The 23,458-nt window shown below is 57.1% G+C and overlaps 1 protein-coding gene across 1 annotated transcript in view; it reads left to right on the plus strand.

Moving 5' to 3' along the window:
• The window catches only part of LAMA3 (laminin subunit alpha 3), a 157,270-nt gene extending 135,410 nt beyond the window's left edge, over positions 1-21,860 (plus strand). Inside the window, exons 62-75 of the mRNA XM_080686795.1 lie at positions 136-272; positions 4,222-4,339; positions 4,665-4,805; positions 7,250-7,389; positions 7,948-8,079; positions 9,262-9,415; positions 10,927-11,096; positions 13,153-13,336; positions 14,526-14,666; positions 16,222-16,381; positions 16,629-16,759; positions 19,110-19,203; positions 20,564-20,683; positions 21,391-21,860. Coding sequence (XP_080542921.1) covers positions 136-272; positions 4,222-4,339; positions 4,665-4,805; positions 7,250-7,389; positions 7,948-8,079; positions 9,262-9,415; positions 10,927-11,096; positions 13,153-13,336; positions 14,526-14,666; positions 16,222-16,381; positions 16,629-16,759; positions 19,110-19,203; positions 20,564-20,683; positions 21,391-21,536 — 1,968 coding nt within the window. The 3' untranslated portion in view covers positions 21,537-21,860. The remainder of the gene's footprint in view (positions 1-135; positions 273-4,221; positions 4,340-4,664; positions 4,806-7,249; positions 7,390-7,947; positions 8,080-9,261; positions 9,416-10,926; positions 11,097-13,152; positions 13,337-14,525; positions 14,667-16,221; positions 16,382-16,628; positions 16,760-19,109; positions 19,204-20,563; positions 20,684-21,390) is intronic.
• Positions 21,861-23,458: the final 1,598 nt, after the last annotated feature.

Raw genomic sequence — 23,458 nt, forward strand, 5'->3', positions numbered from 1 at the left:
AATGGTATAGTTTGTGCAGCTCACTCCCAGCCGAATGTCATGAATGCGAAGGGAGACGAGACCACGTAGCCCTGAAGCACCGTGAAGAGGGCTTCTTTTCCCGCTGCTGGCTGACTCGCCTCTCATTCATTTCAGATTCAGATCAAAATTGGAAAAACCCAGAGACTGATGTGGATAAGTGTGGGGAGTTCCCAGAGCATTAGGATTGAAGGGGAAATATTTGATTTCGACACGTATTACCTGGGAGGCATCCCGCTTTCCACCAGGGAAAGGTAAGATGATTTGTTTAAGGCAGCAGATTGCCTCTCGGTGGTGTGACTGCCTCCGATGGGTTTGCCTTTTTAATCCCAGCGACAGATCCCCACGAAGAGCTAGCTTTTCGGTTCCGACAGTGTCAGGGTTAGGGTGACGCAGGCTCTACACACGGGGTGGTGGGACCGGCCAATTGGAAGGGGGGCAGGGGAGCTGTGCCCCCCCCCCATGGTCACTCTTGGGAGGGGAGAAGGCTCAGGAATAAGGTGGTGCCAACACTGCCCGTTAAAATGGAGGCGGTGGCGCAGGGCCCTTAAAGGTCATGTGCGGGCCCAGGCGCCCCGTGCCCACAGGCCGGGCTGGGAGTGGGGGGCTGCCTTTGGGAAACATCTCAAGAACATAAAGCACCCCCGGCCGGCGTGGCTCAGTGGTTGAGCGTTGACCTATGAACCAGGAGGTCACGGTTCAATTCCTGGTCAGGGCACAGGCCCGGGTTGTGGGCTCCATCCCCAGTGCGGGGCGTGCAGGAGGCAGCCGATCAATAATTCTTTCTCATCATTGATGTTTCTTTTTTCCTTTAATTTTTTATGGTTGAATGTATTACGTATGTCTCCTTCCCCCACTGCCCTCTCCCAGCCGCTCCCGCCCCCAGCACAGACCCTCACCTCCACCTCTGTGTCCACTGGTTTTGCTCCTGTGCACGCATGCACGTTGGTGGCTCTCTTCCCCCACCTCCACCCCTCCGTCCTCCCCGCCTTCCCTCTGAGGTCTGACGGTCTCTTTGACGCTTCTGTGTTCATCGCTGATGTTTCCCTCGCTCTCCCTTTCTCTCTGAAATCAGTAAAAAATATTTTTAAAAAGAACATAGGGCACATCTGTGTTCCCGCCCCTGCCGATGTTACCGAGTACGGAGCGGGTGCAGCCTGTTCCTCAGGTTATGAGAACATGAATGAACTAAGTTTGTTTCTCAGATTAGAGAACATGAATGAACTAGGTTCATTTGTAAAGACGTAAAGCTTGATCGGAGGGAGGAAAGATACGTTGAGAATGTACTTTAAAAAGCTTGGACATTTTGTGGATGTCCTCAGAAGGGGTGTGAGGTAGCTGACAACCTGTACGGGGAGAAGACACCCTGAAGGGTTAGTGCAGCCTCTGACTAAGCGAGTCCCAGGGTGCTCGATCACGAGACGTTCGTACGTGACCTGAGGCCAGTTAACCTTCCCGATTTACCCGCCAGTCGGAAGGAGATGTGGGTTGTAAGGTGTTGTCCATCCTGGTAAGGAGGCACCAACCTTTGGCTTAACGTTGTAGGTTAGCCCCAAAGACAAAATGCAGAGAACCCTTAGCCCTCCAATGGCGTTTGAGTGAATTTCCTTAGGTTTTTGAACTGGAAGAAACCTTGTAGATCAGAGGTAACCTGTGTAACCTCTGAATATTAAAAGGAAAAAGAAGGGCCTCAGGAGATGCTGGTGGTCTAAAATGCTGAGATGCCAGAGAGGACGGGTCTGGATGTACGAATAGACAAGCCCCAGGAGTCCATTCAAACCTTCCTCCTCTCGGGAGGCAGAAGCCATCTTTCTAGGATAATTAAGCTCGGGCTGCAGTTCCATTGGGGATTCGTTCCTTCCTTTTCCTGTAATGAAATTTGATTTTATGCATATTACATGCCACTAAACAGCTTATAATGAATTGAATAAGAATGAACGCAGACACCCTGCCCCTGAGGAAGATGAGCTGCCTTAGGGATTCACATGAGATCGACGCTGTGGTTCTCTGGAACATCATTTGTGTAAGAAACACAAATATTTGCCTGGGCTTCAGCTGGCTCCTGTGTGTTCCTGTTTTATGTGAGTCCAGCTTCAGACCGAGCCAGAAGCCGGACCGCAGGAAATGCCACGTGAAAGGAGCTGCTGCAGAAGTGGCTCTCGCCAAACGGTTGCACTCCCACGGGGTCCCTGCTGAGTGTACCTGCTACTTCCAGTCCCTGGGTTCGGGTTTGGCCGGTGACGCGGGCTGTGCAGAGTTCACAGTTAAAGGAAGAGATGTGGGCGGAAGTTTCTTTTACCTTCTGGGGAGGGACAGGCCCCTGCATTGCTAATCAGCACAGGGCGGCTCCCCCTTTTAAGCCCCGGCTGTTACGAAGCGACAGGGAAGGGCGGAGGATTCGGGCCTGAAGTGGAGCAGACATGGCGGGGGGGGGGGGGGGGCTGTCCTGACAGATTATAGCGGTCTGTTGTTCAGGAGACAGTGCAGGCAGGTGTCAAGGGAAGTACCTTCTCGGTGTTCCCCCAGCCTGTAAAACAAGCTTAGAGCGAAAGGTATGAAGAGTTCAAGAGGCGTGTTTGCAGGGGGGGTGGGGGAGGGAACGTTCTACCACCTAGAGGCTCCTGGGTGCCACTTATCCCTGCGTGTGCAGACAGCAGGGAGGAGGGGGATGCAAGAATCTAACCCCGAGAGGAGCTTAGCTTGTCCTGCAGTTTGAACAGAGGAGCTGTTTGAACTGGAGGAGCTAACAATCGTGGGGTTAATTACCATGTGCTCTTCATAAATGGGGGAAGGTTACAGCAAAGAAAAGGAGGAGTCCTAGCCAGTGTGGCTCAGTGGATAGAGCACTGGCCTGCAGATCAACGGGTCCCAAGTTCGATTCCAAGAGCACTTGCCTGGGTGGCAGGCTCCTCGGCCCGGGCCCTGGTCGGGACGTGTGCAGGAGGCAACCAATGGACGTGTTTCTTTCACATCGATGTTTCTCTCTGTCTTTCCCTCTCTCTTCCCCTTTCTCTGAGGATCAATGGGAAAATATCACTGGGTGAGGATGAACAAAAAGAGAGAGAGAGAGAGAGAGAGAGGCCTTTTTTTCTGTCCTTACACCTGCTCTGTACCAAGCACCAGTTGAGGGGGTCACACTAACTCATTTAAACTAACCAGGAAACAGGTTACACGGCCCTGTTGTGTAAGTGAGGAACAGAGGCTAGAGAGGTGATGTCGCTGCCCAGGCAGCAGAGGCCGGACTCGCACCCAGGCGGTCTGGCTCCAGAGCCCGCAGCCCTCGAGCAGCGCCATCTTGCCCCCGGGGAACACCTCCTGGGTGTTCACGGCCACGAGCCACACACGGCTCGGGGCACCTCCTGTGCATCCCCGTGTTTAACCCGCACACCCACCCCTTCCAGCACAGTTACGATGGCGGATGCAGCGTGAGACCAGACAGGGCTTCCTGATGTTCGGCTTGGCAGCGGCTCAGTGCTGAGCCCCCGCCTTCACACTTGTCTGGGACCGAAAGTAACAGCCCCTCTTCTGCGGTCAGCGTAGAGTGGACAGGAGAAGAGAGCATAGAGCTTTCTAGAGCATGCCTGGCTCCAGCAAACTGCTTACCTGTGAAGTCATTAATACACGCTTAGTAATATTTCTAGTATCTTGACGTATTAATATACTTTCTATTCACCATGAACTGCCATGACTCGTGGGGAGGTGAGAGAGGGAGCAATTCTAGATGTTGTTTCTCTCTGTCTCTTTCCCTTGTGGGGACACTGGCTATGCTTCTGTCAACACTATTGTGATCATTTTTAAAATATGTTTTTATTGATTTTTAGAGAAAGAGGGAAGGAGAGGGAGAGAGAGATAGAAACATAGATGACAGAGAAACATCAACATCAATTGGCTGCCTCCTACACTGCCCTCTACTGGGGATCCGGCCCACAACCAGGCGTGTGCCCTGACTGAGAATCAGACCGGCGACCTCTGGTTCATAGGTCAACCCTCAACCGCTGAGCCACGCCAGCCGGGCGGTGGTGCTCATTTCTAACGCCGAGAATGCAAATCACACAGGAAGGAATTGGATTGTCCCAGCATCACAGAATCAGTAGCTTAATAAAATCCCGTGAGAACAGATGACCCGGAAATACACCCTGGTTTCTGGGTTCTCGGCTTGGCCTGGCCTGGTACATCCCTGTCCTCGATCGTGTCCCAAATCAGGTTTAACATTTCGACGCCTGCTTTCCGAGGCTGCATGAAGAACCTGAAGAAGACCAGCGGCGTGGTCAGGCTGAACGACACCGTGGGAGTGACCAAGAAGTGCTCGGAGGACTGGAAGGTGCGTGGAGGGGCCAGGGCCTCAACAGGGGAGTGCGCCCAGCCAGCCCGTGTTTGGGACCCGTGACCACATCAGCTGTGGGCCCTTTTCTGGTAGCACGTGGGCCAGTGAGGCCTGGCTCACTCATACGCACGCCCCACAGACGTGCAAAGCCTCCTCAGACTCGTAGGCCAGGAGGGACACCAGCCACACTCACCGAGCCCTGCCGGTGACGGATCCATTGTCCCCCAGAAAAGCAAGCTCTCTGGGAGGGCACGGAGCACGGGCTGAGTCCAGCCGTGGAGCGGCTCCCGTGCCCGTCGCCCACCCCGCGCTTGCCTTCCAGCTCGTGCGCACCGCCTCGTTCTCCAGGGGAGGACAGATGACCTTCACCCCCCTGGACCTCCCGCCGCCCGGCCAGGTCCAGGCCTCCTTCGGGTTCCAGACGTTCCAGCCCAGTGGCGTCCTGCTGCAGCATCCGGCCGGGGTACGGGTCCTGCGTGAATACTGCACGCGATTTGAACCTGACTCGAGGTTTGGCGTCCAAAACCGCAGAGAGATTTTGAACGTAAATTAGTTGGGCGTTGTGTCTGCCGTCACGTGGTAAACGCCACTGCGTAGCTCAGCCTCCGTGGGGGCAGGTCCGAGAGGAAATCAGGTTGGGAAAGTACGTTACAGTTCACGGAATTGGATTCGTGTGTATTCGTGGGCTGTTTTCATTCTCTTCTGATTTTTTCTTTGAGTCGAGGTGGATTATCACTGTTATAAGTAATAACGTAGCTTCACGTTTTCGGTCTAAGGGGAACGTCGGAATGAGCCCCCGCTATTCCTTCTGATTTCATGAGAGGTGGCTCTTCGTTTTGCAGCAGCTAATCGGACCCTTTGCACCTGGGAAGTGGGAGGACAGCCGTCTTGGCTCTTTGTTTGTGTACAGCAGAGCCACAGGCACTGTCTTCCACAAGGAGGTGTCCTCTGTGCCCTGAGGGCGCTCGGCGGGAGCAGTTACGACCAGTACCACCCAGAAACCCTGTGGGACCCGTGGGATTTGAGTGGAAGCAGCAGTGGCCTGCTGCCGTCCGGGCTGCTCCTCGGGTTTCCAGCACACACGGCGGCACCTGGACCTGCTGACCGGAAGGTGGCGGCTGCCTCTGTGCCCGTCGTAGCAGAAAGCCTTTCCTCTCTTCACCGCTTTGCCCGTCGGCCTTTGGAGATCTTTTTTCAGACACTAATGCGAAAGCTCTGCCGGTGTGGCTAGTGGTTGAGCATCTACCTGTGAGCCAGGAGGTCACGGTTCAATTCCCAGTCGGCACAGCCCAGGTGGTGGGCTCGATCCCCAGTGTGGGGCGTGCGGGAGGCAGCCGATGGATGGTTCTCTCATCATTGATGTTTCTATCTCTCTATCTCCCTCTCTGAAATCAATTTTAAAAAAATTAAAAACCAGCGCTAAAGAAGCACATGCTAACATTTAGGTTGTGAGAGTGGATCTTCCATCAAAACAGGATGTTTTGATCCACTCTCTTGACACCAACACTTGTTCCTTCTGCTGAGCTCAGGACACTTAGAACACAGTGTACAAGACGCTCAGAAGCAGATGGGGGAGTGACTGGCTCAGTAACGATGAGATCAGTCCTGGGCAACGCAGGACCCTGAGAAATAGCCTGGGAACATGGCCTTCAGCTTCCAAAGTGGTTACCTAAGAAATGCCTGTCAATTAGCATTCTGTTATCTGATTCACAATGAATATTCCCAACTGAAGAAAAACCAGCATGAAATGAAACTGGCCTGGCTACAGCCTCACACTTAGCTTAGACTAAAGTCACTGGCGATTACATCTTGCTGGAAACTGCAAAATTGTGCTTGGTAGAGAAAAGGTCAACAAAGTTAAAGGGACAGCTGCTAAAACTACACATATCTTTTTTAAGAATTGACGAGCCCTGGCTGGTTTGGGTCAGTGGCTAGAGCGTCGGCCTGCAGACTCAAGGGTCCCAGGTTCGATTCCTGTCAGGGGCATGTGCCTTGGTTGCAGGCACATCCCCGGTGGGGGTTGTGCAGGAGGCGGCTGATCAATGTTTCTCTCTCATTGATGTTTCTGGCTCTCTGTCCCTCTCCGTTCCTCTCTGTAAAAATCAATAGAATATATTTAAAAAAAAAAAAAAAAAAAAGAATTGACGAAAGAAGTAAATCATCTTGCCGGAATTTAGATCCGCAATTTGACATTGGAAAATTGAGCTTCCTAGAGATGGTGACCAGAAAATAAGTATAATGACTGAAGAGATCATTGTTCTAATCACATGAAGGAAAAGATTAATTCACCCTTTATTCTAGAGTTTACTCAGGAAAGAATTGATCTGATGAAAATAACTTTAGCAGAATAAAAGTGAAAATAGGAACATTTAGAAATGGTTTAACTGTTTTGTGTAACTGATGAAGAAATTAAATTGGTTTATGAATGTAGACCCATAAAATGCTTTTGATAAATTCATCAGTGTTGAAATAATTTGCATAAGATTCTTATATTCATAAACATGGAATTAAAATATTTAAAAATACCCTTTAGATCGAAATAACAAAATCAAAACATTTGGGTCAAAACACCCTGTTTTTATACATAATTTTTAAAAATAGGTTTTTATTGATTTTAGAGAGAGAGGAAGGGAGAGGGATAGAGAGATAGAGACATAGATGAGAGAGAAACATCACCATCAATTGGCTGCCTCCTGCACGCCCCACACTGGGGATGGAGCCTGAAACCGGGCATGTGCCCTGACCGGGCATGGAACTGTGTCCTCTTGGTTCATAGGTCGATGCTCAACCACTGAGCCACGCCGGACGGGCTATACCTAGTTTTCATAATAAATTCAGTACTGATGCATGTATAATCCTTAAGGGTAAAGTCATTGCATTGATGGGTATATTCTACAATGATTTCAGACAAGCAGCCTGCAGGTCGCCCTGGAAGATGGGCACATTGAAGTCAGCACCAGGGACAGCAGCCGCCCGATTTTCAAGTCTCCAGGGAAGTACTCAGACGGCGCCCTGCACCACGTGTCTGTGATGAGTGACAGCGCTGGGTGAGTGGGGGCCCGCCGGCCAGAGCTCTGAGATGCGGCCTTTCCTCCATCTCGCGGGATCTTCTCGTACGCTCCTTGTGAGCTATTTGTCCTGAAGGCCGAGGCTGTTTCACTATTACGTGTGGGCCTCCTTCCTGGTTCTACATCATTCCTCATTAAAAATTAATCAGCATCAGATGGATCAATAAACTGTGGTACACTCAAAATGGGAGAATAAAACGGGCGTCACGAGAAAGGAGGTGCTACAGCTTTCTGTGACAGTGCAGTTCCTGGGGTGCTGGTCAGCTCTTACTGGGGTGCCAGGGACATTGGTGTATTCACATTGCAAAAACCCATTGAGCTGTCTGCTTATGACGCATGCACTTCCATGTGTGTAGACGCTTTAATAAAAGTAGGTGCAGGAGAAACACATGGAACAAATGTAAATGCTCTTTAAAAATACGTCCAGTTTAACGCGTTATTTTACGCAAAGACGCTGAGTCTGGGCTGAAGACAGTCAGCGGCCTCGAGGTTCTTTTCCCGGCACGTCTCAGCTTGTTCTGCTTTTCTCCCCTTCAGACTCCGGCTGCTCGTCGACGACCAGCTGCTGAAAAGTGACCAGAGGCTGCCAGGCTCCCCAAGCTCCCAGAGGTCCCTGCGTCTGGGCGGGAGTGACTTTGAGGGCTGCATCAGCAACGTGTTCGTCCAGAGGTGCGTGCCCTGTTCTCCGCACGGTGCCCGCGGCCTGCGTCGCAGAGGGCATGCTCCTGGTTGGTTAGTGGAGTCAGATTCCCACAAACTTTAAAAAAACGACTTCTTTGGCACAACACAGCCATTAACAACAACCAGCCTCAGCCAGCCATAACCGAACCCCTGCCAGCCTTCCTGGGGAGGAGGCGGGCCCCTCACCTCGGGAAAGGTCCAGTAAGACTGCGTTTCAGGTTGTGCTTCTGGACATACTTACCCCGAGGGTTTACCTCATTGTATTCAAGATCGCACCCTCAGGGCTACTCAGCTCTCCAGGCTCCAGGCCGAGGGACTGCATGGCCCCGGGCAGCGCTCGGCCACCAAACCACCGTGGCCTCAGGCGTGCCGCTCCCGGGAGAGAGCAGAGCCTGGTGCTGCTGCACATGTCTACTGTTCTTTCCTTCGCATCAAAGTGATTATTTTTACTTTTTTAAATGTGTTTTTATTGATGTCAGAGAGGAAGGGGGAGAGAGAGAGAAACATCAGTGAAGAGGGAGAATCGTTGATCGGCTGCCTCCTGCACACCCACACTGGGGATTGAGCCTGCCACCCAGGCCTGTGCCCCGAGCAGGAGTCGAACCGTGACCTCCTGGTTCATAGATCCACGCTCTACACTGAGCCACGCCGGCCGGGCCAAAATGATGATTTTTAGATGAGAGGCATCGCGCTGCCCAGGGTAGCGGGAGGCCCAGGAAGTGGAAATGTCCCAGGCCCTTCTGCTCTGAGGAGAGGCGTCTTGGGGAGCGCAGAGGTGGGCACAGCACATCCGCATCTTCTATTAAAGGTGGGAGGTTCCGCCCTGGCTGGTTTGGCTCAGCGGATAGAGCGTCAGCCTGCGGACTGAAAGGTCCCGGGTTCCATTCCGGTCAGGGCACATGCCCAGGTTGCAGGCTCGATCCCCAGTGTGGGGTGTGCAGGAGGCAGGCATCCCTGATTCTCTCTCATCATTGATGTTCCTATCTCTCTCCCTCCCTCTCCCTTCCTCTCTGAAGTCAACATAAATAAATAAATAAAGGTAGGAGGTGCAGGTGGGTGAAGGGCTGCCCGGGACCGGGACCGTGAGAGCGTGTGGATTGGAGCCCCGCCCCTGCCAGGTGCCTCCCCGGGTCCGAGTTTGGCAGCGGCTCTTTCCTGCCCTCATCCCAGGTCGTCACAGAGCCCCCAAGTCCTGGACTTGACCTCCAAGTCTTCCAAGAGAGACGTGTCCCTGGGAGGCTGCAGTCTGAACAAACCACCGTTCCTGATGTTGCTCAAAGGTTCTACCAGGTTGAGCAGAGCCCAGTCTTTCGACATCAACCAGGTGAGTGTCAGACCTCATCCTGGGCCTTCTTGCCGCCTCCTGGGAGGTGTTGGGGGCGGGGCGGGAGGTTGGGAGGGGCGGGAGGGGGGATCACATGACCTCACGGTGGTCAGTGCCCCTGGAAGTGGATTTGATGCGTCATCAACAGCTGGATTATGCCAAAAGGTCAAAGAGGTTTTCTTTCTAATTTTTTATTTTTTTTAAATATGTTTTTATTGATTTCAGAGAGGAAGGGAGAGGGAGAGAGAGAGAGAAACATCAATGATGAGAGAGAATCATTGATTGGCCGCCTCCTGCACGCTCCCTACTGGGGATCGAGCCCACAACCCAGGCCTGTGCCCTTGGCCAGAATCAAACCTGGGACCCTTCCGTCCGCAGGCGGACGCTCTATCCACTGAGCCACACCGGCCAGGGCCATGTACCGATTTTTGTCCTGCGAGGCTGAGCATGACCGCGAGACTAAGTTAGCACAGCGGTGGTGGGGACGCAGGGGAATGGATTCAAAGCTGCTGAAGAGACAGGCTACCCGGGGCATAACGATTGAATGTGGGCGCCAGGGAGAGGCGGGCGTGCCTGTCATCCCGAGGCATCCCCTCCGATTGCGGGAGGGATGGGGTTGGCGTCTGGAGAGAGGACAGGACAAATATTTGGAGGGAAGGAGAGTGAGGGAAGCTGAGGCTCCCTCCTGCTCAGCGAGGGCCAGACCCCGTGTGACCCTGGTGACCCTGGCTCTCCTGCTCAGCGAGGGCCAGATCCCACGTGACCCTGGTGACCCTGACTCTCCTGCTCAGCGAGGGCCAGATCCCACGTGACCCTGGTGACCCTGGCTCTCCTGTTCAGCGAGGGCCAGATCCCACGTGACCCTGGTGACCCTGACTCTCCTGCTCAGCGAGGGCCAGATCCCACGTGACCCTGGTGACCCTGGCTCTCCTGCTCAGCGAGGGCCAGGAGGGGTTCACATGTTCCTCCTGGACCAGCCCCTAGCAAGATGGACCCCCGTTCGCTGTGAAGAATGGGGTCCCCGCTGAGCTCTAGCCCTTGGGAAAGGCATGGGCAGGGCATTGCGATCTGGACTTGGAAGCAGAGAGGGGGGGAGGGCTGGGAGTCCTGGGTTCTTCCGACAGTTTTTTAGTGACATTTGATAATAATTATGGTTGTTTTCTGCATTAAATCTCAGTCCCGGGAGGGCCTGTGCTGGGGGTGGGAGCGGCGGGGAGAGGTCAGCGGAGGAAAGAGGAGACGTGTGTATTACTTTAAACAACGAAGAATTTAAATTAAACAACAACAACAACAGAAAACTCAGTCCCATTCAGAAGTTCAAAGCATCGTCCAGCTCAGACTTCTGTGCGTGGGTCGACTCTGAGGAACGTGGGGACCAGCTGTGACCCCCGCACCTGTACCTGCTCTCTTCCCTCCCACTGCCCGGGGGAGGCGGCAGTGGGCAGCCCAGGGCCCCGGGATGGGCCGTGCAGGCGGATAATTAGCGCCCTAAGTCTGTGCTTCTCCCACAGCCCCTGCAGGACTCGCCCGGGGCCTCGCCAGGGGGCGTCCCCGCGGGGCAGAGCGCTCAGGCCTGCCCCCCACCGCCCGGCACCCAGGCCCGGCCCGGAGCCCTCAGGTTTGGGGACAGTCCCACCAGCCACGTGCGATTCACGCTGCCCCCGGAGTTGCTGAAACCCAGGTATGTTTCACTGTCCTGCCCCCACGCCAGCTCGGAACCGGCCCTGTGACTTTACCCGGGGCAGCCGCGGGCGTGGCCTTGGGCACCTGTCCGCCATGACGGTGGCACCACCCCTCCTGTGAGGGCGGTGTGGGCTGCACAGGATGCACAGAGGGGCTGCCGAGCGGCTCCCTCCCACAGCCAGAGAGCACATGTGTGTGTCTGTGTGTCTGTGTGCACATGTGTGTGTGCCTGTGCGTGCGCGTTCATGTGTGCACATGTGCACATGTGTGTATGTGTGCGTGTGCATTTGTGTGCCTGTGTGTGTGTGTGCGCGCACGCTGCTTGGAGGCTGAGCCGGCCAGCTCGGCTCCGGGTAGAGTGGACAGGGCCCTAACAGTGGCTGCGGTCCGGTCCTGTGACCAGTGGCCGTTCTCCCCGCATTCCGTAACCGGAGGGCAGCCGTTCCTGAGAGTAGCTTCCGTGTCCGATGGTCACTTTTACAGACACGTTTGGACGTTTGTGCTCACGGTGGCAGCTTTTCGGGGAAGAAGGGTTGAGCAGGACGTTACTCACGTCCGGAACAACGTGGGAGAGCCGGGGGTGTCGTTTTCAGGGGGCTGGAAGGAGACCTACAGAAAGGGCGCCACCGTTCCTTTGGACTCGCCTGTAGGACCAGCGTCCCGGGTCCAAAGACTGCCTCCAGCCCCGGCTCGGCCCCTGGCCGCTGTGTGAGCCCAGGGCCCTCCGCCTCGGGCCCGCAGGCTGGGGGGACCCAGGGATCCATGGGCAGGGGACTGCTCCTGTAGGGAAAGGGGGGCAGGAGCGGCCGGGGGGGGGGGGGGGGGGCTTAGCTGGGCTGGGCCGCCGCCCCTGAAAGGGGAGGAAGGAGAGGGCAGGGGAGGCGCAGGGGTGGGAAGCGCCTCGCCGAGAGGCAGGCTGTTTTGGGGTGTCGGCAGGTTTCGGAAGGAGAGCCGCGGGAGGAAGCAGTCCTGGCGTGCACGTGCCACGGCTCTCACCAGCCGGCAGGCGTAAAGCGCTGGAATCGGCCGCTCCCTCTGCCTCCGCCTGAAATTGGCTCCCCCCGCCCCCCAAACCTCCACCGCACACAGACACGAGGAACGCCGAGCGCAAATATAGACGTAGATTCTTCTTCTTTCTGAAGAACATGCCCCTCGAGGAACCTGCTAATTTGAGGACTTAAAGTGCTTCTCAGTGTGGGCTCCGCCTACAGCATTGGGAAGCGGAGAGGAGGGGACAGTGGGTTTTCCTCCCCTTCCTCCTCCCCTTCCTCCTCCCCTTCCTCCTCCCCTTCCTCCTCCCCTTCCTCCTCCCCTTCCTCCTCCCCTTCCTCCTCCGCTTCCTCCTCCCCTTCCTCCTCCCCTTCCTCCTCCGCTTCCTCCTCCCCTTCCTCCTCCCCTTCCTCCTCCCCTTCCTCCTCCCCTTCCTCCTCCCCTTCCTCCTCCCCTTCCTCCTCCCCTTCCTCCTCCCCTTCCTCCTCCCCTTCCTCCTCCCCTTCCTCCTCCGCTTCCTCCTCCCCTTCCTCCTCCCCTTCCTCCTCCCCTTCCTCCTCCCCTTCCTCCTCCGCTTCCTCCTCCCCTTCCTCCTCCCCTTCCTCCTCCCCTTCCTCCTCCCCTTCCTCCTCCGCTTCCTCCTCCCCTTCCTCCTCCCCTTCCTCCTCCCCTTCCTCCTCCCCTTCCTCCTCCCCTTCCTCCTCCCCTTCCTCCTCCGCTTCCTCCTCCCCTTCCTCCTCCCCTTCCTCCTCCCCTTCCTCCTCCCCTTCCTCCACGCCACCAGCTGCGCTGCCGTGGGGCTTCCATACACGTGCCCCTCAGTGAGGGGTCGCCCAGCACAGCCATCCCCAGCCGCACACGGCGGCCCGCACACTGTGGCCTGCACACGCCCAGAGGCGGCCTGCACACGGCGGCCTGCACACGCCCAGAGGCGGCCTTTCACCAGCGTGCCTCCGTTTGCTCATTTAAGCAATGGGGGTGGGGTCTGCTCCTCCCCTCCCCAGCTTCCAAGCTCTGGAGAAACACTTCCAACTCTGCTGCCCTCCCTGCCTGTCCCCTCCCAGGCCCCAGTTCACCGTGGACGTGCGGACGGCCGCCCCCGGAGGGCTGGTGTTCCATACAGGCTCCCGGGCCGCCTTCATGGCCCTTTTCCTCGCCAACGGGCGGCTCGTCTTCGCTCTGGGGGCCGAAGGGAAAAGACTGAGGCTCAAGAGCAAAGAGAAGTACGACGACGGGCAGTGGCACACGGTGAGGCTGGGCTGTGCCGGGGCCTGGACGAGAGGCTGCACGCTGTGCCCAGTGTCCCCCGAAATGCCCACGTGGACCTTCTGCTGAGGGGCGGACAGGGAGGAGGATGTGCGGGGGCAGCGGGTCTGAGCTGCAGGGGGAGGAGTTCTGAGTGGGGCTGCCCGTCACACATGGAACCCAGGCTCAGGGGCAGCAGAGGCCGAGGTCACCGCCAGCGTAGCTGTTGGGGACCCCTCAGCGACCTCTTGTAGCCACGAGGGGCTCAGGCCTCAGTGGAGCCCAGGGACCCCGACTTGTAGCCAAGGGTTTAACGCTCGCTCCTCTTGGTGGAGGAGAAGCGGCCCTGGCCCCCCCTCCCCCAGGAGCCCGCTCGGGGGCGTGACTCCCCTCCGCCCGCACAGCCACCCGTCCCGTGCGGCTGGGGTCTGTGCAGGTTCCTTTGCCTCCTCGGTGGTTTGTGTTTTCTGTGTTCCCAGATTAACCCTGTCTTCACTGGTTCACTTCTGAGCTACCTTTCTCAGCCCACGTTGTAGCTCACTTTATTCAGCATCTGACGTTACATCACAAAGGATGATGGTGGTGATGATGATGAAAACACTAGGGAGAAATATCTCTGAGTTTTTAAAGCTACTTGAGGGAGAGAAAAAAAATTTTTTTAATATATTTTATTGATTTTAGAGAGGAAGGGAGAGGGAGAGAGATAGAAACATAAATGATGAGAGAGAACCATTGATTGGCTGCCTCTTGCACGCCCCCTACTGGGGATCGAGCCCACAACCCAGGCATGTGCCCTTGGCTGGAATCAAACCTGGGACCTTCCAGTCCGCAGGCTGATGCTCTATCATTGAGCTAAACCATCTAGGGCAGAAAAAAAAATTTATATATTTTTACTGATTTCAGAGAGGAAGGGAGAGGGAGGGAGAGAGAGAAACATCAATGATGAGAGGGAATCATTGATCAGCTGCCTCCTGCACACCCCCCACTGGGGAGTGAGCCCGCAACCTGGGCCTGTGCCCTGACCGGAATCAAACCCAGGATCCTTGAGTCCGCAGGCCAGCACTCTATCCACTGAGCCACATCGGCCAGGGCCAGAAAAATATTTTTTAAGCATTTCCTGTGACCACGAAGTAAAATACAGCAGCCGTTGTCAGAGGCAAAACGATAATCACCTTATTCCTTCCCTCGTAAGGTGGCGTTCGGACATGACGGCGAGAAGGGGCGCTTGGTCGTGGACGGGCTGAGGGCCTGGGAGGGCCGTTTGCCGGGAAATTTCACCTTCAGCCCCAGAGCGTCCCTTTACCTGGGATCTTCCCCGTCCAGGAAGCCGAAGGTGAGTAGCTGTGGTCAGAGCCGTAGACAAAGCACAGTCACTCCATCTGTCACCTTACCCTCACACAGGACACTGAGAAGGCCGCATGCCCCAAACGGACTTTTAAATAATCGGTCGGTGTCTGTGAGCCCCACAGAGGTACCGTTCCCATCCCCATCCCAGCCTCCGTGCGCAAACGGACTTTTACATAATCCATCGGTGTCCGCGAGCCCCACAGAGGTACCGTTCCCATCCCCGTCCCAGCCTCCGTGCACAAACGGACTTTTACATAATCGGTCGGTGTCCCTTCCTGTCCCCGTCCCAGCCTCCGTGCGCAAACGGACTTTTAAATAATCGATCGGTGTCCGTTCCCATCCCCGTCCCAGCCTCCGTGTGCAAACGGACTTTTACATAATTGATCGGTGTCCCTTCCCGTCCCCGTCCCAGCCTCCGTGTGCAAACGGACTTTTACATAATCCATCGGTGTCCGCAAGCCCCACAGAGGTACCGTTCCCATCCCCGTCCCAGCCTCCGTGCGCAAACGGACTTTTACATAATCGATCAGTGTCCGCGAGCCCCACAGAGGTGTACCGTTCCCGTCCCCGTCCCGGCCTCCGTGCGCAAACGGACTTTTACATAATCGATCGGTGTCCGTTCCCATCCCCGTTCCAGCCTCCGTGCGGGAGCAGCAGCTGCAGACACAGGCGGCCCTGCGGGCTGGTTCAGGGCTGCCCCGCGCCTGGACGTGAGCTGCTCGGTGTGGCCCACGTTCAATCAGCTCCCCTGACGCCTTGGCAGGGCCAGGCCCGATGATCTCTCAGGCCTTACAGGCCCCACGGCCGGACGTTACCCCGGTTTAAGGGATCCCAGGACCCAGAGGCGCCTGCCTGGGCCCCGGGCCCCTGTGGGGCAGGCACAGGCTCCACGCGGAGCCCCGGTGCCGCCCCCCGTGTCTTATTTTAAGTCTCAGGCATTCGATGAGCCCAACAGTGCAGGGGACCTTTGGACACTTTATTATTGTGGGATGTTTGGGCCCCTTTCCCGCCAGCCGCCCTGCATTAAGCAGTCACGTGAGCGCGGGAAATCCTCGGTGGTTTGTAGCTGCAGGGAGACAGCAAGGTCTGCAGCTGAGGCGGAAACTCCCCCCACCCCCACTCTGCCCCCTGGACCGGGGCTGGTCACTCCTGCTCTTGTCCCGCACCCCCACGCCCCTGCCTTGGCACACGCGCTGCTTGGGTTGGTGGCACCTTCAGATCTGACCGCCCACCGACGTCCAGTACCCGGTTTTCTTAGTTCTGTGGCGGGAGCCACGTGGAGCATGGGGCTGCCCGACTCAGAAACAGGAAGGATGGGCCCAGCCTCCGCCTTAGCAGACACCTGCCCCTGCCCCTTCCCCTGCCCCTGCCCCTCGCCAGCTGCCCCTCCCCCTCTCCGGTCTGCCCCTGTCCTGCCCCTGCCCCTGCCCCTCGCCGGGCTGCCCCTGCCTTGCCCCTGCCCTGCCCCTGCCCCTCGCCAGCTGCCCACGTGTTTCCGGGAATTGTGGGTAATGCCTTTGCTCTCTCCTGCTCGGTCGCAGAGCCTCCCCCGGAGCAGCTTTGTGGGGTGCCTGAGGAACTTCCAGGTGGATTCGAAGCCACTGGACTCACCCTCGGCCCGCGTGGCAGTGTCGCCCTGCGTGGCGGGCCCTTTGGAGAAAGGCATTTATTTCTCCCGGGAAGGCGGCCGCGTCACGCTAGGTGAGGAGCCGTGGGGAGAGGGACGTCTTTGAGCCTGAGGAGCTCCGTCCTGTTCTCGAACGGCGGGGTTTTAACTGTCTCTCTCCCTCTGAAAGCGAGCTCTGAGTTTTAACTGTCTCTCTCCCTCTGAAAGCGAGCTCTGAGTTTTAACTGTCTCTCTCCCTCTGAAAGCGAGCTCTGAGTTTTAACTGTCTCTCTCCCTCTGAAAGCGAGCTCTGTGTTTTAACTGTCTCTCTCCCTCTGAAAGCGAGCCCTGTGTCGCTGGGGCCGGAGTTCCAGCTCCTTCTCAGCATCCGCCCTCGGAGCCTCACGGGGGTCCTGCTGCACGTGGGCCGCCAGCCGGACAGGCACCTGCAAGTCTACCTGGAGGCCGGCAAGGTGCGCAGCTGAGGGGGGGGGGGGGCGGGGCAGGGAGCCTGGGGGCAGGGGGGGCGGGGAGCCTGGGGGCAGTGGGGGGAGCCTGGGGGCAGGGGGGGAGCCTGGGGGCAGGGGGCAGCGATGCCTGCTGTGGGCTGAGCCCAGGCGGCTCCAGTGAGAGCTTCTGGACAGGAAGTAACTGAGATCAAGACCGCGCCTTCCTAGCCGCAGGCACGTGGTTTAGCTGGAGGTCCCCGAGAAGAGGCTGCCTGTCTAGGGCACACAAATCAAATGTAAATTAGTTACCAACACCTAGTCTCCGTCTCCCATTTCACTCACCTGATTCAGAGTCCCAGCCCAGAGAATGGGGGTGCGGGTTCCCACACAGTAACCTGCCGAGTGCCTGACCCACTTAGTGCCTGACCCCCACTTAGTGCCTGACCCCGCTGAGTGCCTGACCCCGCTGAGTGCCTGACCCCACTGAGTGCCTGACCCCGCTGAGTGCCTGACCCCCGCTGAGTGCCTGACCCCCGCTGAATGTCTGACCCCCGCTGAGTGCCTGACCCCCGCTGAGTGCCTGACCCCCGCTGAGTGCCTGACCCCCCTGAATGTCTGACCCCCGCTGAGTGCCTGACCCCGCTGAGTGCCTGACCCCGCTGAGTGCCTGACCCCGCTGAGTGCCTGACCCCCCTGAGTGCCTGACCCCGCTGAGTGTCTGACCCCCCTGAGTGCCTGACCCCCTGAGTGCCTGACCCCCCTGAGTGCCTGACCCCGCTGAGTGTCTGACCCCCCTGAGTGCCTGACCCCCGCTGAGTGCCTGACCCCGCTGAGTGCCTGACCCCGCTGAGTGCCTGACCCCCACTGAGTGCCTGACCCCGCTGAGTGTCTGACCCCCCTGAGTGCCTGACCCCCGCTGAGTGCCTGACCCCGCTGAGTGCCTGACCCCGCTGAGTGTCTGACCCCCCTGAGTGCCTGACCCCGCTGAGTGCCTGACCCCCACTGAGTGCCTGACCCCCTGAGTGCCTGACCCCACTGAGTGCCTGACCCCACTGAGTGTCTGACCCCCACTGAGTGCCTGTCCCCCTGAGTGCCTGACCCCCTGAGTGTCTGACCCCCTGAGTGCCTGACCCCACCGAGTGCCTGACCCCACCGAGTGCCTGACCCCACCGAGTGTCTGACCCACTGAGTGCCTGACCCCCTGAGTGTCTGACCCACTGAGTGCCTGACCCCACTGAGTGTCTGACCCCACTGAGTGCCTGTCCCCCTGAGTGCCTGACCCCCTGAGTGTCTGACCCCACCGAGTGCCTGACCCCACTGAGTGCCTGACCCCGCTGAGTGCCTGACCCCACCGAGTGTCTGACCCCCTGAGTGTCTGACCCCACCGAGTGCCTGACCCCACCGAGTGCCTGACCCCACTGAGTGCCTGACCCCACCGAGTGCCTGACCCCACCGAGTGTCTGACCCACTGAGTGCCTGACCCCCTGAGTGTCTGACCCACTGAGTGCCTGACCCCACTGAGTGTCTGACCCCACTGAGTGCCTGTCCCCCTGAGTGCCTGACCCCCTGAGTGTCTGACCCCACCGAGTGCCTGACCCCACCGAGTGCCTGACCCCGCTGAGTGCCTGACCCCGCTGAGTGCCTGACCCCGACACAGGCCCAGCACAAATGCAGTCGGGTAACTGCTGGGCCCCTTGGGTGCGAACCCTCTATAAGCCGGGCATTCATGACACTGTTTCACTTGGCGGCCCGAGCAGGGGGTGTGGCCTCCGCCACATGTTTGCCTTCCACATTGTCATGTCCTAAACAAGCCACCGTCACATGTTCACAGCTGAGGAGGATCTTCACTGTCAACGAGTCACCACCGAGTGGGGCCTGCAGGGGGCAGCGTTCGATGCGCAGGGACAAGCTCAGGGCCACAGGCAGGACTCTGGCTGGCAGCTGCTTCGAGGGGACGGAGCAGAGGGTCCTGCAGAGCCTTGGACCCGCGTGGTCCCTGGTGTATCGATGCTCTTGGGCTGTCGGGGTGAACAGTTGGGAGGGGGCATGCAGGGAAGTGGGCTCTGCCTGCCTTTCTTAAGGAAATAGGACAGTGCACGTGTGGCCCTGGCCGGTATTGCTCAGTGGTTAGCGCATCAGCCTGCGGACTGAAGGGTCCCGGGTTCGATTCCGGTCGGAGGCACATGCCCGGGTTGCGGGCTCGATGCCTGGCCCTGGTCGGGGTGCGTGCAGGAAGCAGCCAATCGATGTGTGTCTTTCACGTTGATGTTTCTCTCTGCGTGCCTCTCCTCTCCTCTCCACGCCCTCTAAAATCAATGAGAAACATCCCGGTGAGGATTAACTAACTAAATAAGTGAATTCACGTGTGTTCCAGGTCGTGGCCTCTGTGCACAGCGAGGCGGGGGGGATGGTGACATCGGTCACACCCAGGCAGTCTCTGTGTGACGGACAGTGGCACGCGGTGGCAGGTACGGCATCCACCCTCCCTCTCCGTCCTGAACGTCCCAGATGCAGCCCAAGTTAAAGCCCCATTCGTGTCTGACAGGGTCAGCCCAGCAGGTTAAGGGGGTAAATGACATTAATTGGACTGTAATAAAGCATAACAAAGCATTTACTTGAGCAAACGGAGCTGCAGCCAGGGAGACCCCGGTGCAGGTGGCAACCTAAATTGTGTTCCACGGAGGCAAAGGGGAGGCCACCTTTATAGAGGAAGTTCCTGCCCTAGGTCCCACCTGTATGCAAATGGGGTTTCTAAATCGTGCAGTTCTGATTGGTCAATACAGATGCAAATGAGGATACAATGTGTATAGTTCTGGTTGGACAGGGCAGATCTTAATCCATTCATTGGTCAAAAGGTGAAACCGGGGCTTCCCTGCAGAGGTTGACTCAGACGGTAAGCAAGCAGGTGTGGAAGCCGAGAGTTCAGGCCTCTGTTCTTCTCAGTGACTGAGTGCCTGAGGGGCCCCTGTCAGCACCGGCCCCGGACTCTGTAATACGAAGGCAAACGCTGTAGACAGACCATGGGGCAGAGAGCAGGCACGGCTTTTCACATCGAACCTGCTGTTCCGTGAATAAGTTGTGGACATCAGTTTGTTGTAACTGAAGTATCTTTGTAAAAACAAATCTTTCCTCAACTAATTTGAAAGCCAACTACATTGCAATTAGGTAGGATTATTAATACGGGAGGAGTTTTATTTGGAGCATCAAAGGTGACTGTCTAGCCCGGCTGGTGCGGCTCGGTGGTTGAGTGTTGACCCATGAACCAGGAGGTCACCGTTCCATTCCCAGTCAGGGCACATGCCAGGTTGCGGGCTCGATCCCCAGTGTGGGGCGTGCAGGAGGCAGCTGATCAATAATGTTTCTCTCTCATCCATGTTTCTCTCTCTCTATCCTCCTCCCTTCCTCTCTCTCTAAGAATCAATCAAAAGACTTTTTTTTTAAGTGCCTGTCTTTGGAGTTAGTTTTCAGAAGTCGTGTCTTCCGGGAGAGAATCTGAGGTCAGGTGGCAGAAACGTGGCCTGAAATGGGAGACGGGGCCCGACTCCCGTTCAGCCCACAGCCTCGCCGTCTGCCGGAGAGCTGGTCTCCTCCGTGGGCGAGGAGTGACAATATCGTTCGCACACGTTTTAGGGGTTAAACCCTGTAACATGCGTGGCAGCACCAAACACCACTGGCGTGGAGAAAGTAGCTGCTTCATGTCGAGGTCGCTGAACCTGAGCCCCCGCCCCCGGGCCCACAGGAGGGAGCTGGAGAACCAGTGGTTGCTCACAAGGGTAGACCTCGGGCCGGGCTCCCCAGCCCCACCTGACCAGCCTGCTCTCCCTCCAGTCACCATAAGGCAACACGTCCTGCACCTGGCACTGGACGCAGACAGCAGCGACACAGCCGGGCCGCGGCCCTTCCCGCCCGCCCGCACCCAGGAGCCCCTGCACCTCGGAGGCGTCCCAGGTAACCCCCGGCGCGGCATCCACCCCGCGTCGCCCCTGTCAGCTCTTACGTTTCCACTTCAACCCACCAACGCGATGCCCAGCCCCCGGGTTACCAGCAGAGCGGCCACTGACTGTCCGGTGGCCATGGGGCCGCCCGGCTCTGGCCCCGGGAAACCCAGTTGCCAGCAATGGTTACCTTGAAGGGCAGCCCCGGCCACATGCCTGCTGCCCCCTCGCGTCCCGAGCCGGTCCTCTACAAGCCCCTCTGCAGAGGCCGCGTCACGCTCACGCTCGGAGCCTGAGGTCGGCGGGAACCAGGAAGGGCTGGGAGGGTCTCCTCTCCGGCATCACGCTTCCCGGGAGTTAGTGAGCCTTGGGGGCCAGGACGGCGCCAGGCAGGCGGACACGGAGGCGAGTTCGGCTGGACTGTCGCCTGGAAAAGTCTTGTCCTTCTTCATGGTGTTATGCCCCTCCACAGAGTTCTCCAGGCCTGCCACAACCACCGAAGCACTCACGTTTAGAGTCACTATCTATGGATTTGGGCTGAGGAATCGCCTTCTTGGGCTGATTTCTCACAGCGGGTGGGGGTGGGTGGGGGTGGGTGGGGGCCCCTGACAGGGAGGAAGTGACTGGGTCGCTGAGACCTGGTCCCGTCAGCTCTCATCCGACTGCTTTTCCCTTGACCGTGTGACCGCCCCGTGACTGTCTCTGCTTCTCCTGTTGCAGCCGATTGGAAGGCCCCAGAGCCCCCCGTCTGGAACCCCTTCTCCGGCTGCCTGAAGAACATTCAAGTCAACCACGTGCCCGTGCCCGTCGCCAACGCCGTGGAAGTCCAGGGCATGGTCATTCTGAATGGCTGTCCCGACCACTAACTCAAACCATCACACAGAGAGGCACTGCCCCCCGAAAAGCGCTGGCCACCTACGTACCGCTCCCTGCTCAGGGTCGTTCCTGACGCCGGACGCCTGGCGAGCGGGCCCCAAAGCACGTTCAGTGTGGAACTCAGACCACACGTACCACCGCTGGGCCTTCACGCTACCCATGTATTTTATATAAAAGCCCCATTTCTTGGAGATGAAAAACAGATTGTTACATGCTTTGGGTAATACCATTCCCCACAAAAAACAAAAGCCTTTTAAAGACCATTCCTTTCCACTCCTTAAAAAATAAATACCTTTTAAAGCACTTTAAAATACAGAAGTTGTGTATCTGTGAAGGGGTTGTAATCTGTGAGGCTAAATTAGTGCAGTGCACTCTTTAAACGATGATGTTTTACTCATAGGAAGCAGTGCCTTATGGTCACTGTTAACCGTATTAATCCCTCGGCACCTGTTCAGCAGTTTTCTACAAATACTACGGAGCAATGCCGGTGTGGGGGTCTACGGTGAAGTGTAAGAAGTAATTTCTGCCCCGAAGGAATATGCAGCCCAATCTTGGAGACACATCTATAATAATAAAAGCATAATATGCTAATTAGACCGGACGTCCTTCCGGACGACCTTCCGGACAAAGCTGGGGCTGCGAGGGAAGCCGGTGCCAGCAGCCGGGAGAAGGAAGGCCTCCTCCTGCACGAATTTCATGCATCGGGCCTCTAGGAATATTCATAAAATAGTAAACAACAAGCCAGTTTAATCAACCTAAAATCCACTTGGCTCCCCATGGATGATAGTCTGCCACCAGTCGGTTCTGCGTTGTGGCGATCAATTCCTTAAGAGCAAAAACTAGCCCTCGCCAGTTGGGCTCAGTGGATACAGTGTCGGCTAAAGGGTCCCGGGTTCGATTCCAGTCAAGGGCACGTGCCTCGGTTGCAGGCTTCTCCCTGGCCCAGGCCCCGGTCAGGGCACATGCAGGTGGCAACCAATCGCTGTTTCTCTCACACCGATGTTTCTCTCTTTCCCTCTCTCTTCCACTTTCCCTAAGAGATCAGTGGGAAAATGTCCTCGGGTGAGGATTAACAACAAAAGAGCAAAAAGGACCCAGTAGGGCAGCGGGATGGTTTGCACACTATAAATAGCGCTCCGCATGGCCAGCTAGCAGGAGTCGGTGGGAAGGAGGGGTCGCTTTTATCTACAAAAGAATGAACCACGTACTCGACCAGCATTATACCCAGCACTACGCCCCCAACAGAGAAGACTGTAGGACAGTGGTCGGCAAACGGCGGCTCGTGAGCCACATGCTACTCTTGGGCCCCTTGAGTTTTTAGCAAAGGCCAGCTTAGGAGTACCCTGATTAAGTTAATAACAATGTACCTACCTATAGAGTTTAAGTTTAAAAAATTTGGCTCTCAAAAGAAATTTTAGTCGTTGTACCGTTGATATTTGGCTCTGTTGACGAATGAGTTTGCCGACCACCGGTGTAGGAGACTGCATAGCCTCTGTTCATCCGGAGAAAAATGACCAATAATTCTGGAATTTGGACATCATCATCCGGTAGGGTATTCTCACCGCCACGCGCCCCCACCTCGGACACAGCCACACTCCCACCCCACTCCTTCCCCATCTCACGGGTCCTAGGGGGGGGGGGGAGGGGGGGCGGGGCTTGTAAGCATTGATCGGCTGCCTCCTGCACACCCCACACGGGATAGAACTGGAAAACAGCTCGTGCCCTGACCAGGAATCGGACCGTGACCTCCTGGTTCATAGGTCAGCACTCCCCCACGGAGCCCCGCTGTTTGGGTAGGAAACATTGGGAGATTCCCCCCGACACTGCCTCTTCAGGGCACCTGTTCACCTGCCCCGGCAGCTCCACGACCAGGCGCCCCCCGGGGCTCCTGGGGTTCGCTTCTGGGCCGACC

The sequence above is a fragment of the Plecotus auritus genome (genome assembly GCF_963455305.1).
Source record: "Plecotus auritus genome assembly, chromosome: 8".
Lineage (NCBI taxonomy): Eukaryota > Metazoa > Chordata > Mammalia > Chiroptera > Vespertilionidae > Plecotus > Plecotus auritus.